The 14,961-nt window shown below is 44.5% G+C and overlaps 1 protein-coding gene and 1 pseudogene across 1 annotated transcript in view; both read right to left on the bottom strand.

The window, feature by feature from the left end:
• Positions 1–14,961, bottom strand: part of LOC148534448 (uncharacterized) — a 74,917-nt gene that overhangs the window by 3,928 nt on the left and 56,028 nt on the right. Inside the window, exons 7-11 of the mRNA XM_088466867.1 lie at positions 13,804–13,886; positions 12,403–12,511; positions 11,357–11,474; positions 2,022–2,210; positions 919–1,109 (exon numbers count right to left, since the gene is read on the bottom strand). Of these exons, the coding sequence (XP_088322993.1) occupies positions 919–1,109; positions 2,022–2,210; positions 11,357–11,474; positions 12,403–12,511; positions 13,804–13,886 (690 nt within the window). The remainder of the gene's footprint in view (positions 1–918; positions 1,110–2,021; positions 2,211–11,356; positions 11,475–12,402; positions 12,512–13,803; positions 13,887–14,961) is intronic.
• LOC148534449 (5S ribosomal RNA) lies at positions 7,638–7,756 on the bottom strand (annotated as a pseudogene).

The following is a 14,961-nucleotide window of genomic DNA, read 5'->3' on the forward strand; positions in this document are numbered from 1 at the left end:
GAAATAGTTGAAATGTGTTGATTATCTGGATAGAACACATATTTTCTCCAATCACAAGAATCTCCCTTTAGATGTTATAATGACCTCCATAGAAGTGTTAATATGCACCTTTTCTTTTTATGAGGATATTTTAATTGTTGTCTAATATGGTTTTCACAATATTTTTATATTAAAGAGAATAATATGAACATAACATAGTACTGCTAAAAAATGAATTTATTTTACAATCTAAAATACAACCAAATATAATGTTTCATATGCATATGCAATCACAATTCAAATGTCCAGATAGACAATATCCCTCTAGTTCAATATGCCTAACAGATGGGCCCAGGCACATCAAAAACTGTGGATCAAAGGGGTCCCAGCCACTCCTAAGTTTCATGCTGGAATGCAGGCTCAAGGTTCTGTTGGGTCCCACTAATGAGGTGGTTTGATACTCTCATATTCAAGCAGCTTGAAAAAGAGGATATCGAAACGCGTCATTACAGGAATCTGACAGAACCATTCGAGCATGGAACTTGGGAGTGACTGAGGTGTGTCTGGACTCACTTGCCATCTGGTAGGCATATTGGACTAGAGGGATTGTGTCTATCTGGACATGTTCTTTCCAAATAATCAACACCTTTCAACTGTTTCAGTGTAGCATCTGTGGTGCGATTTATATTCCTATACTGTCTGCACTACAGTATGTACTTTTTTCATCTTGATTTAATGTGTTTGAGAAGGACATTGCAACAAGAAGAGCGCCAATCCATAAGAAAACTTTTTAACAATTGATCTGCAATTTAGAAGGATGGTGGAAACTTCTATTTTTCGTGGGAGCTATAAATCACCTTTATTTTGAAGCCCTATCTCCAGCAAAAACACCCTTTATTAAGGAGACCTGCCTAGAACATTATAATTTATTTTTCTTACCTGTTTCAACAATAGCTGTATCTGGCTGAGAGGCAATAAGTCCTAGATTGTAAAAGTGACTTCTGTGGTGAACATTTTGTTCAAATTCCTTTCGAGACACCTCTGGCTCCAGTAATTGACATTCTGTTTTTTCAGGGTAGTGATCTCCAATGAAGAGAGCCGGATGGGTCAGAAAATAGAATTCATTGTACCTTGATGTGGCAGGAGGAAACATAACATTACAATACAATAGAGAAGTATCACAGACCGATGTACTGTATCCTAATGGTTCTGTGGAAGCCCCTGGCTTGAATCCCAGCATAGACATCTTACGACATTGGACATGTAAACTTGTCTCATTTGCTACTGAATAGAAGCATGAAGATAAAATGTGTATATGATCCTATGGGCCTGATTCAGAGCCACTCGTAAGCGGCAGCTCGTTCGCTCCAAGCGATGTTTGGCCAACTGCGCATGCGTACGGATCGTTATACGCATGCGCGAACCAGTCAGTGCGGTCGAAATTCATGTGTTCGCAAAATAGCGACTGCCTGATAATTTGAGTGACAGAATGAGGCGTATGTGGGTGGTAACAGGGGAAGGTGCTTGAAAACGGGGAGTGGAAATCAGAACGCAGGCGTGCTTAAAGGTCAAAACTGGAGTTTTATGGGTGTGCATAATTAAAACAGCAGCGTCATTGACCATGTCACTGGGTTATTTTATCGCCAGAACTGCTCGCGAAATTGTGGTAGCAAAAACCAACCACAAGAATAGCGAGCAGTTCATACCCTGTTCGATGTACTTGATTAATCTAATAAATAGCGGACATGACGTAGGATGCGAGCGGCCAGGGGGCGTAGTTTCCCAAAAAACGACCGCAAGTTTTGTTCGCTCGTTCAGACCTAGAGGCGTGAACAGACCGCAAACAGAGAACGGTTCATTTGAATAGCCATCCCTATTTTCAGGACGAGCGAGTGCTAATTGCGTCCGGCTCTGAATCAGGCCCTATGAACAGCATGCAAAATGTGCTTCAAATACAATAATAAGGATAAATAAGTATATGAATAATAAAAGAACATTCCAAAGTGTAGTATTTGTAATTGGACTTGCAATTCATTACTCACTGGGAGGTAAATTTGCTTATGTTCTCTTCAACATGACCAGCTCCCCATGTGCTGTCCAGCAAGTGCCAACCTCCTTCCAAATACACCATGTTCCATGTGTGCTCCATGTCCTCTGACACTGGCTGTCCCGGCTTGTAAGATGGTCCCTTACAGTAACCATTGACTGACTGGCATTGAATTCCAGCAAAGCTATAGAAGAAATAAACACACTTCTTTAACAATATTTGACATAAAATATAATTATTTCTATGGGGCCTATTTATTAATCAGTTTTGCTCTTAAAATATACAGAAACTACTATGTCTGTACGATTAAGGGCAGAATTCAGTGTTGCAGGAATATAGCGATACAGATAGCTTTGATATCTTCTGCTTTCCATTTGTCAACCCTTTCAGTGATTGTCCCCTTAGTGTCCTATGGGGATTGTATTTAACAAGATCTGCAAAGTGTATTTTTCTGGATCTCATATGCATGATGGCATTAGCCCGGTACCTTCAATGGGGCAGCTCTGCCAGAGAGGGATCTTGCGATCCCTCTCCAGTGATCCCATTGTACACTGCATCGTCTTTGCAATTGGAAAGCCATACATCTACTGATTGTATATGCAATCCCTTTACTTCTATTGATCGCTAGGAAGGGCTCTTATTGGAGCCTGTGTCCCAGTGATTTAAATTAATACATGAGAATAAAAAAAAGATCCTTATTGAAGTGATATACAGCAATAAGGATTCTTAGTTTTTGGGGGCTAGCCACAAATTATAATTTGAAAATTATCATTACAAATGATTCCACAGTATCTTTATAAGAATGACTGAAATATGAAGGTGGTATACAGTACTACTGTGGAATTTAGCGAATTGCTTTTATTGTTTAAACAGATACTTAAAGTATGTACCAAAGGTCTTTGCTTAGTACAGATGGAAACATATATTAACTGTTTCATTTTATTATAATTATTTTCATAATTTAATAATTTTTCTAAACCTGATAACATATTTATACATTGCTTGTAGTCATTAACTATTACTTGTTCAGAGGATTTGCAAGCTTATCATAAGTTCCCGGCAGGGCCGTTTCTAGGGGCAGGCAACCCGTGCAATCGCACGAGGTGCGCTGCCTCCTACCCCTGCTGTAGAAACAGCATGTTAACTGCCGGGCGCCCGCTGAGATTCAGTTACCAGCGGGCGCCCGGCAGAGCAGAGCAGCCGGAGACGGAGACGGAGGCTCCTGCTTCCGGCTTCCGGCTCCCACAATGTGCACTATGGGAGGACGTCATGACGTCTTTCCCATAGTGCAGAGAGAGGAGCAGCCGAGCGGAGCGGACGCCAGAGCGGGGGCCAGAGCGGGGCTGAAGGTAAGTGTTACTGTTTTTTGTTTTTTTTTGTGTGTGCAGGCAGCCTGGACAATACTTGGGGGGAGGCACTACTACTGGGGGCACTTCTGCTGGGGGAGCCACCACTACTGGGGGCACCTGGGCACAGCTACTAGGGACATTACTCTGGGGGCACTTCTACTGGGGGAGACACCACTACTGGAGGCACCCGGGCACTACTACTGGGGACATTACTCGGGGGGCACTTCTACTGGGGTTATTGCTTAGGAGGCACCACTACTGGGTGCATTACTCAAGGGCCAGGGGCACTTCTACTGGGGGCACTACTACTTGGGGCTTTTCTACTTGGGGCACTACTACAAAGGGAGCATTACTATTGGGGGCACTAATACAGGGGCATTAATACTGGGGAATTTATAAAGGGGACACTACTACAGGGGGCATTACTATTGGGGGCAATACAACTGGGGACACTACTACTGGGGCACTACAACAGGGACCATTACTATTGGGGGCATTACTGATGGGGGCATGACTACAGGGGACATGACTACAGGGGGCACTACTAATGGGGGCTCTGCATAAGTTACACTACCACTGTGGGTACTGCATAAGGGGCATAAATACAGGGGACGCTGCATATGGGGACAACTACAGGGGGCACTGCATAATGGGCACTTTTGCCTGAGAGCCAGTGGGGGGGAAGCCTAAGACCTGTCGGGATGGAATGGCAAGGGAGGGGGCTGGAATGAAGTGTGTATTATGTGAATCATGTTTTTTCAATGTGTTTTATGTGGTTCTGGATTTAATAATGTATTTGAGGTGGATGTGGTTTTAAAACGTAGTTTATGTGCCTCTGGCTTTTCCAATATATTTTATGTGGAAGTGGTTTGTTGCAGTGTATTTTATGTGGATCTGGCTGGGCTCGCTCCCAACGTGACTAAAACCGGGTGTGATGCAAGGTCATACTTCTGCAAATGTCACACCACAGGCATGCACACAGAAATGCGGCGTGGGCTTGTGACAGCTAGGCCACACCCCATTTTTTGAGCGCATGCTGTGTATCTTTTCTTTAGCTACATATATTTTTCAGCGCTTTGCCTCTGACAGGTTAGACACCCCTGTACTCAGTAGTCACGGTGGCTGTCATTCTGTGGTCTTTCTAGATCACGCTCCCTTACTGTGATACCACACCCCCTCACGATGACGCCACACCCACTCCACAATATTACTGCTTCGAGGGGGGGGGGCGCATTTTGACTGCTTGCACTGGGAGTCTCAGACCCTAGAAACTGCCCTGGTTCCCGGATCCACAACTATAAGCTTACGGCATTTGCTGTTGCTTCTATCATACACACATAATGTAAAGATGCAATAAGCCTAACTAGTATTTAAGATAATAAGAGTTATGGTATAACATACTTTTGTTAACTCTTTTTCTTCGAGGTCCATGGGGTCCACAGCCATTATGTTGGGGGTATGAATCCTGGTCACCAAACAGTTAAAACAAACAAGCTCTCTGCTCCCAGGATGCACCGGGGGTTCCTCCACATATACCCCACCCCGTGCCTTAGGTAGCCAGTTCGTTACCAAGCTCAAGCAGGTGGAGACAAACAAAGGGTAAGAAAGAAGAAACTCATAACTCATGAGTCCAGACTCTCAAGAGGAGAAACTACGGAAACCTCCCCCAGAACTACAGGTGCGTCTGGGTGGGTGTCCTGTGGACCCCATGGACCTCGAAGAAAAATAATTAACAAAGGTATGTTATACCATAACTCTTATTTTCTTCTTCGGGGTCCATGGGGTCCACAGCCATTACATTGGGGATATCCCAAAGCACTAAATCTACAGGCGGGGACACTCCTGACTCTCGGAAGAGAGGAGAACCCTACGCCCGAAGGAGGCATCCTGAGAGGCAAAAATGTCAAAGGCATAACAATTGACAAAGGTGTGGACGGAAGACCATGTGGCTGCCCTGCAGAACTATTCAGCAGAGGCACCCCAGCAGGCCGGCCACGAAGGCCCCACTGACTGTGTGGATGTACCTTTACTGAGTCTGGCACCACCAGACTAGTCTGACCTGAGGAATCGTCATATGAATCCGTCTGACCAGTGTCCGCTTATCAGCTGGCCAGCCTTATGACTGTCATACAGTACAAAAAGGAACCTACTTCCTCATGCTGTTGGCGCGATCCACATAAGTATGTAGCGCACGGCCAACATCCAAGGAAACCTCACCTACCGAGAGGCTTGTAGTCTGAAAGCTGGGACCACAATCTCTACATTCATTTAGAACCAGAATACCACTCTTGGAAGGTATTCCGCCCTAGTACGAAGTACCGCTGTCTCCCGATGAATTATTAAAAAAACGGGGAAGCGGGAAGAAAGTACTGCTAGATCAGAGACCCTCCAGTCTGATGAAAAGAACATACTCGAGAAAACCTAACCCCCTAGGGCCATATTTTCTCAGTTCACCCTGGAGAACATACAAAGTTTTGTAATAAATGCAGCCAGAAGTAAGTTTCTTGTCCTGTGAATTACAGAACATACCTTCTTCAAGGCGGAGGTCTGAAGAACCATGCCATCCAAGATGGATGAGTCAGGTCTAGATACAGGAAGGGATCCTGTATTAACAGGTCCGACCCTAGCAGAAGAGGCCACAGAATGTCTATGGAGTGACTCTGCAGGTTGGCAAACCAGCAGCGTCTGGGTTAAGCAGGGGCCATCAGTATTACTGTTGCATATTCCCATTAACCCTTATAGGGAGGGATAGCGGGTGAAGCAAATACGCTAGTTTGAAGTTCTACTCTACTGCCAGAGCATCCACAAACACTGTGCCTGTACCTGGGGACCCTGTGCTTGTGACTGAAGGCCATGAGGTCTACCTCTAGAAGACTCATCCATCCACAAGGCTCTGAAATACCTCTGGATGAAGAGCCCACACTCTATGGCGCGTATATCCTGCTGGCCTAGGAAGTCCACTTCCAAATTATGAACACAACCAATCTCGCTGGAAAATGACATTCTGCCCCCTGATGGATGAGGCAGTCTACTGCGGTGGTGTTGATAGATTGCACCTAAACTGGCCTGCATCTTTAGTATTTCCTGAGCTTAAAAAGCGCTCCTGAATACTGCCCTTAGTTCCAGGATGTTTTACGGAGAGATTGCTTTCCGTTGTCCTCCATTTTCCTTGAAACGTGTGTCGACCTGTCACTGCTCCCCACCCACGGAGACTGGTATTATCCAGGTCCAGAACGGGCGACCCTTGTTGCGACAAATGTCTTTAATGGATAGTCGCTCTTCTGGCGAGAGACAGATCGTCTGTGCTTTTATTTGGAACCCTGGCCGTACCCTGACCGGGCAAATAACAGCTCCTGACAGAGAAATACTGCCCTGAAAACTGGCTTCAAATCTCTTATCAGTGGAACATTTAAAGGCAAATGCCAATGGTACTGCAAAGGGATATAAGGCCTCAACCTTTCTGGTAATATGGATTTTTCTGCCCGGAGAAACTCCCTACTACGTTCCCTACAACCCCTGGTATCTCAGGTGGTCTCCCATCCAAGTACTAACTGGGCTCAAAGTTGCCTAGCTATCAAGATCAGACCATCTTGGGCATGACCAGTATGGTCTGGCTGTAGTCAGATTTGGGAGACATTCACAACTTTCTGGCACTAGAACACTGGAGCCTCTCCCCATACTGGCTCCACAAGCCTAGCTTTGGTACCTTTGATCAGGGAGGAGACTTACTGTTGGAAGACAGTCTTCCTCTCTTGAGAGTGACTCCTGGGGGGAGACCTGTGTGTCCCTAAACACCAGAAGATGTACCAGTATCTGAGGGCTGGACGGAGCGTGAGACCGACCGCCTTCTGATTCTTTTGGCTGTACTAGCCTAGCTGCTTGCCATAATTGCTGGAAAGCTGCTAAGGATGAAGTCACTTTGACACGAGTGAGCACACATGTCCCTCCAGGACAGATGCCTAGGAAGCCTAAACATGGTAGGTTACAGCTGCTGAAGATACCTTAATATCAGGGTTGGCGCAGGAGTTGCCAACCTGTCCAACCTGCGCTATGATCTGGTAGATTTGACTACTGTGGTGACTCTTTAGAACAGTGACCACCACAACCCATTTATATTAAGTCCAGTGAGGACACCCCCATCTCCCCTCTCTGTGGCCTGGCCCGCGTAATGGGCCGACGCCATCTGTTCTTTGGCTGCAAAGACCTAGCAGCCTGTAGTAATTGTTGAACGGCTACTAAAGATGATGCCCTGCCTCAACCACTGCCTACAGCACCTGGTATTCCCAGGTGGTCTCCCATCAAAGTACTAACCAGGACCAACACGGCATAGCTTCCAAAGTCAGAGGAGATTGGGCATGTCCAGTGTGGTATGGCTGTAGGTAAAATGTCCATTCATGATGGAAATAGAGGGCATAATCATAGGGGCTGCTGCTACAGATCACACATGAGACCAACTCAAGGGGCTCCAGCCATCTGTCTTACCTTTTCATTGGACATACAAGGTTTATCCAATGTCTAGTATTAATGTGACCATCATTTTACATCCAATGTACCCACGTATCTTTGTAGCAGGTTACATGAGGAGAAACAGTAGTGATAGACTTATGCTGACAAGGCAGCATAATACAGCAGATTTCATAAGTCATATGATACATAACTATACATATATATATATATATATATATATATGATATACATACATACACGCATATCCACTGTTCATACAGGCCAAGCTTTCTGGACAACTACCAAAACACCAGGTAGGACCTAGAGCTCTGTATGACCTGATCACCGCAGTGGAGGCATATATACATACATACAACAAAAATGTTTTAGTCAGCTACGAACAGCCGACGAGGCTAAGTAGGACATCAAGCTCTGTATAACCTGGCCATCCACAGAGAGGCACCCAGGAAGATGAACCAAATCTCCTGAGAACATTTGCAAGTAACCCACAACAAGCGTCGGTTTACAGAAAACCTACATGTGAAGCACTCTCTAACCCCTAACTGCAGTTTAGGGGTTTCAGGAAAGTAAATTTTTGAACAGTAGCACATTCATGCCTAACTGACCAGTTTTGCAAAATCTACCTGTAGATTTGCCTCAATCGGTACTGAATCCAAGCAACAAAAGTTGGTAGGATTCCAATGTTATGCACTTTCCTGGGAACAAGGCATACTCAGGGATAGCCAACTTCCCTCCCCCCCAATCAGTACTTAACTCAGCTGAGTTTTCCTAATTAGGAGAGAGGGGGGATGGGCAACCCAGCCCTACCAGTATATGTGAAACACAATTTAGCCCATACATCCTAAAGCTGGGGCCAATGTAATGTGCTCATCTTCACACATAGGGCCAAATGTAATAGGGTGAGAGTTTCTGACACTTTTTAAACTTTGCCAATGTAATAGAGTCCAAAAACAAAGTAACAGAGCGAACTCACATGTTTTTTTAGACTTAAAAAACTCTCAAGATTTAAAATCTCATTCAAATGTTTTCCCATTTTGAAGATAAAACTCAACCAATGTGAGAGTTTACTGCTAAACTCTCACATTTTCTAAACTCTCACCCTATTACATTTGGCCTATAGTCTTTTCAGAAACAAAGGCAGCATAACAGCAAAACTTAACGCATTTAAGCAGTATATTTGCCATAGGCTCCTAATCAAAAAAGCACACCAGCTTAATAGGATATTTGAGCCTGTTCAACATGCCACTAAGCAAGGTATTTTGGTCCATAATCTGGGAAAAGGAAACCCAAGGGAGTTCCTATTCAGAAGCTGGGAGGTTTGTCTACTTGACACAGTAACCACATAATCAGATTGTATGAAATCCTGTGGGGAAAACCCCCCCAGCACAGGGACCTTAGCCGCCTGTCCTTCAGACTCTGACATAATAATGACAAGTTCTGAGTACACATGCGACTTTGTTTCACCCTGACTACCCACACACCCATAGGAAAGGGTTAAGGGAAAAGACAGTGATAATTTACAGGAGTCATAGTTCTTTTACCTAAGAAACAGTATCCATAAAACAACAATCAACAATCTGCGAGTCATATGCATATAAGCTCTCACTACCACCATCAGCTAGGCTTCGGTAGGATAGAGCCCTGTGAAAACCTGAACCAGCAGTAGGAAAGGTATACAGGGAGACTGCCCAGCGTCCTGAAGGAGCAGCATTCAGAGAGAAACTGACATACACTCTGGCTGCCCTATGGAGGCTGGGAGTGGCAACTCACCATCACTGCGCCAGAGGACTGAACTAGTGTGTGGATTGGGGAAGGGGCCACCGGGGAAGTGCACCTCCCCTATGTTGCTTGGACCCCCTATCCCGGCGGTCTAGTGTAGGAAACAAGCTGTATGCCTCCCGACCGCAGCTTAACCTGTAGGAAAAGGTTAAGGGGAAAGACAGTGATAGTTTACAGGAGTCACGGTTCTTTTTACATAAGGAACAGTATCCACAAAAATAACAATCACATGTCATGCATAAACACTCTGCGAGTCATATGCATATAAGCTCTCACTACCACAATCAGCCTAGGCTTAGGTAGGATAGAGCCCTGTAAAAACCTAAACCAGCAGTAGGCAAGGTATACAGGGAGACTGCCCAGCGTCCTGTAGGAGCAGCGTTCAGAGAGCAACTGACATACACTCTGGCTGCCCTATATGGAGGCTGGGAGGAGCAATCCACAATCACTGCGCCAGAGGACTGAACTAGTGTGTGGATTGGGGGAGGGGCCGCCGGGGAAGCGTACCTCCCCTATGCTGCTTGGACCTGCCCGGTAAACTGACCTGGCCACCGCCACAAGCCCCGGCTGGTCAGGAACATCATATCCCGGCGGTCTAGGCTAGGAGACAAGCCGTATGCCTCCTGACTGCAGCGCGCCTCCGGCCAGTCTCACCGCCGGAGGCCGGACCGCCATGCGGTTTCGGCGTCAGCGGCCGCCGCAACCACCTGCTTACCTGCCATCCCCTTGATCCGGTTGCGGTCCAGGGCCTGAGAGCCCCTGTCGAATCCACAGCCATGGACCTGCCAAGGCTAGCGGTGCAGCGCCGGAGGAGGTAGTTGCAGCGCGTGGCCGGTGTGCCTCCAATCAGGCGCGAGGCTGCTTCCAGGACAGCTCAGACCACCCGCTGAGATAGGGAGTAAAACTCTCTTTTTTTTTTTTTTTAGTTACTCGTCTGCAGGACTGCTCCAGCAGTCCCACTGTCTATGTGGTGAGCACACCAAACAGGAAGAACTGGCTACCTGAGGCAGGGGGTGGGGTATATGTGGAGGAACCCCGATGCATCCTGGGAGCAGAGAGCTTGTTTGTGTTAACTGTTTGGTGACTAGGATTCATACCCAACATAATGGCTGTGGACCCCATGGACCCCGAAGAAGAATATATATATATATATATATATATATATATACATATATATTATTATTATTATTATTATTATTATCATTTATTGATATGGCGCTACAAGTGTTCCGCAGCACCTTACAAAGTACAAAAACAAATAAATTGACCAGTGACTTACAGTACAATACAGGACAAGGACATGGATAATATACATTGCTACATTAGCAACCATAACACCCAGAAAAGCAACAGAGCATAAGCAACCAAGTGTTAGGTGCCCTAGTGGGGAGTAGGAAGTAGATGAAAGTAGAGAAGGAGAAGTACAAGAGGGTAGAGGGCCCTGCTTGTAAGAGCTTACATTCTAAAGCACTACGTTACTATAAACCAGCTAAAAACATTGTTTACCTGTCGATGCCAGAGTCTACCAACAAGAGGAAGCTGCAATTGTACATCCTCCTGGATTCCGGCATTGGGATTATGATAGGTGTCAGTATTTCGACACCTATCATGTATCCTTTGTCGCAATTCAGCAGTCAGTATTGTGACCGGCAGCCTTGCGGTCGCCGGTCACATAACTACATCCCGTATGAATTGGTAATGAGAAGATTGGTGCATAATATCAGAAGACGCTCACCTGCACATATGCTCAAACAGTGAGCAATATCCAGAAGACACTCCTTTTCTTGTACGCAAAACATTATCTGGGTCAGGCGATACCATGGTTTTGGTCCGCAGCACTGCTGTATCATATTCTAAGAGAAGCAAGAACAGGCTACGGTTAGCTGTGAAAAATATAGGGGTCTATTTACTAAGCCTTGGATGGGGATAAAGTGAACGGAGATAAAGTGCCAGCCAATCAGCTCCTAACTGCCATGTCACAGGCTATGTTTGAAAATAACAGTTAGGAGCTGCTTGGATGGTACTTTATCTTCGTCCACTTTATCTCCATCCAAGATTTAGTAAATAGACCTTATAATCTGAAATATATATATAATTAAATAATAGTGCAGAGAGCTTTGTATTGACCATCATACAGTACAGAGAGCACTCGAGTGACCTCCATACAGCTTATAGTGCACAGTACATAGAATGCATCCATAGCGAATATACATGACATGGATTGCAGGGTTTTGAGGGATGGATCAGCCTAGGAGGAGGGTCTAGCCTCAAGGAAACAGACCAATGTCAAGACTAGTCACTAATAGGCCAGGGCTGGCACCAATCAGTCCAGGTTGCCACCCCAGGTGATTAATAAATGAATAATAGTAATTTAAAAAAAATAAATCTAAAGGAAAAATAAATGCGTACAGTAAAATACATTTGGTTAGTGGGAAAAGATCTGGCAAGGCCTTTGGGTAATCTGCCTCATGAATGGATTCATATTGAGTGTTTAGATGAATATTAATCATATATATATTATCCATGATGATCATTACTTTAACTGTTCCTGGAGGAAAATTGCTAGGCTATATTCGAATGAATGAAAATGGCCTGTCTACACTAGAGATCCTATGAGTGCAATGTAAAGTACACGAGTGCCGTTATTTAATATATAAATAGGTACAGCTCCATCTGCCTTCCTCTCCCCATCAGAAGATACCTACTGACATCCATGAGCTTCCTCTAAAACTGATCGCATTGCAGTGCACTAGCAATAAGTGACATATCAATTGCACATACCTATGTGATGACAGATCCATATCCAGATAGCTCTGGTTTTCTCCAGGCTTGTCTTAACATCACGCACAAGTTCTTTTACTAGCTGCTCCAATGTGTCATTGGCATTCAGCTTGTGTGGAGAAGAGAAGCAAGAAAGGAATAAATGCCTCTAATTAAAATAGTTTGTAAGTCTGGCTTTTGAATCTAATTAACTCCCTTAGGCTTTATGTATTCGCTATTATTTTATTTATTATCTTATATGTACTTTTTTTAATATATTCAGAATGTATTACAGAACAAGATGTTTCAGCTTACAATTTGAATTACTTATGTTTTTTTTTTCTTACCTATGTATTACAGAGCTTTCCCAGTTATTCAAGCAAAAGTGTATACAAAAGGATATAGCACTGTGTCCTGTAAGCATTTACCTTACCAGTTCTGACCACAATGCCTGGAACATGGAGACTGTACCATTGTCACAACCATTGGTGTGTGCAGCACAATACATTAGGGTGCGCATCCAGGGAAATTTAGAGAGGGATACTCTGTGCCGAGGAAATGTCTACCGCTATTTTCATGTCATCAATCCACCCTTCATCATACTGACCCACCAATATCCCCATATATAATCCCCACCCAGTCTCCTCCATTCCCAGTATAACCCCCATTAGTAATCCCCAACTCCATCACCTCCCTTACCTATGACCATATTATGCCACCCATTAGTGCCCCCAACTCATATTATACCAAAGAGAACTGGACAATGCATTTTATATAGCACATGTACAACTCACTGACCTGCTCCATCCTTAGCTCCTCTGGAGGGTGCTTATAATTAGAGTGTGTAGTGAAGCAGAGGACGGCACTGCACACCTACATCTAAATGAATCATTGAGTGGGTCACTCACTAACACTGACTTTATGTGCTAACACTTAGGGTCACAATACACTTAGCATATAATACTGTACATCATAGTTGTTCAGGATAGCACATAGGAGCCTAGGGAAGGCAGCATATAGGAATTGTAGCTATCAGATAAGGAGTCACCAAGTCCACAGTGTTATATGATGCATAACAGTCAGCCATGCAAAGGCTACTAATCTTTCTCAAGCTCATATTACTATTGTTATTCTAATACCCAAAGTGTGCAGGAAATATGGATATTGTTCTTTGCAAATTTACAAAAGTTGAATTGCAAAACACACCAATTCCATCATCCCTAGTTTTCAAAGTTCCATGACTAGCTGCCCTTCTTTTCCATCAATGGTCCTTGTTCACTTCACTATTGATCAAATTATTCTAATTCCCTATATTGTACCATATTTGTTTCATATAGCATAAGGAAACTAACATTGATGCAGATGAATATTTGATAAGCTTTCTATTAAAACTAAATATTTTAGGTAAAGAACAATTTGTACCTTTGTTGCATGGAGGTCCAAGTCCTGAAATGAGTTTACATTTATTTTCAGAGATTTTAAGTTTTTTCTGTCCCAGGGATAAGCTAAATTATAAGAGAAAAGATGGTCAGCAATGATCAGCAGATTATATGACGACTAAATCCTAGAATGTGGGACTAATCACCATTGCGGTACCAGGGCACATCTGTGCTCTGGGCCTCCCCCTGCCATCCCCAAGGCACCTAGTGCACGCGCTGCTCCCCACCTTTGGAACTCTCTCCCGCTTCCCATCAGACTCTCCACCTCTCTACAATCCTTCAAGACCTCAATACCCACTATTTCATCAAAGCCTTCCAGCTCTCATCTTAACTTGCTGCTACATACTCCTCTCTCCCTGCCTACCCCATCTGTTTCACCCCTGTCTGTGTGTTCCTCCCCCTTAGAATGTAAGCTCCTATGAGCAGGGCCCTCTACCGTCTTGTGCATCTCCTTACTATACCTTCATCTACTTCTTACTCTCTTCCAGGGCACCTAACACTTGATTGCTTTGCATTGTTGCTTATCTGGGTGTTATGGTCGTGAATGTAGCAATGTATATTATCCATGTCCTGTAATGTATTGGACTGTACTGTAAGTCACTGTAAATCAATCTATTTGTTTATGTACTTTGTAAGGTGCTGCGGAACACTTGTGGCGCCATATAAATAAACGATAATAATAATAATAATAATAATAAAAGATGTTATGATGCCACAGATGTGGAGGCTGGGAGTAGGCAGCTGGCCTGGACATGGTCGCCATGGTCGTGGCCATCAACCATCTGAGTAAGCCTCAACTTAGCCAGAATGACTGTTGGAACTGCTCAGCCTGGGTCAGGAAGTCTTTGGAAGATGCAGACCATAGCCTGGCCACTCCTACAAATGGTCCCATTTGCCATCCCCGCTCCGCCGCCCAAACGCAGCAGCATTTCAATCATGCTACGGCTTGGGGGAACTGCAATCGATTTTTCACATGAAGCCCTGCACATACGAGTTACAGATCTTGCACATGCGTGAGTCTCTTACATTCGGTGTTGTAGGCAAACCACTGAGTTTGCATACATCAGAGAATCAAGCCCTATGTACTAAATAAGTGCTCTCAAAGATCTCCACTATAAACTGTACAATTATCAGAAAGAGT

This window comes from Taudactylus pleione, unplaced genomic scaffold, assembly GCF_031769625.1.
Source record: "Taudactylus pleione unplaced genomic scaffold, aTauple2 ptg000066l, whole genome shotgun sequence".
NCBI classification, from domain to species: Eukaryota; Metazoa; Chordata; class Amphibia; order Anura; family Myobatrachidae; genus Taudactylus; species Taudactylus pleione.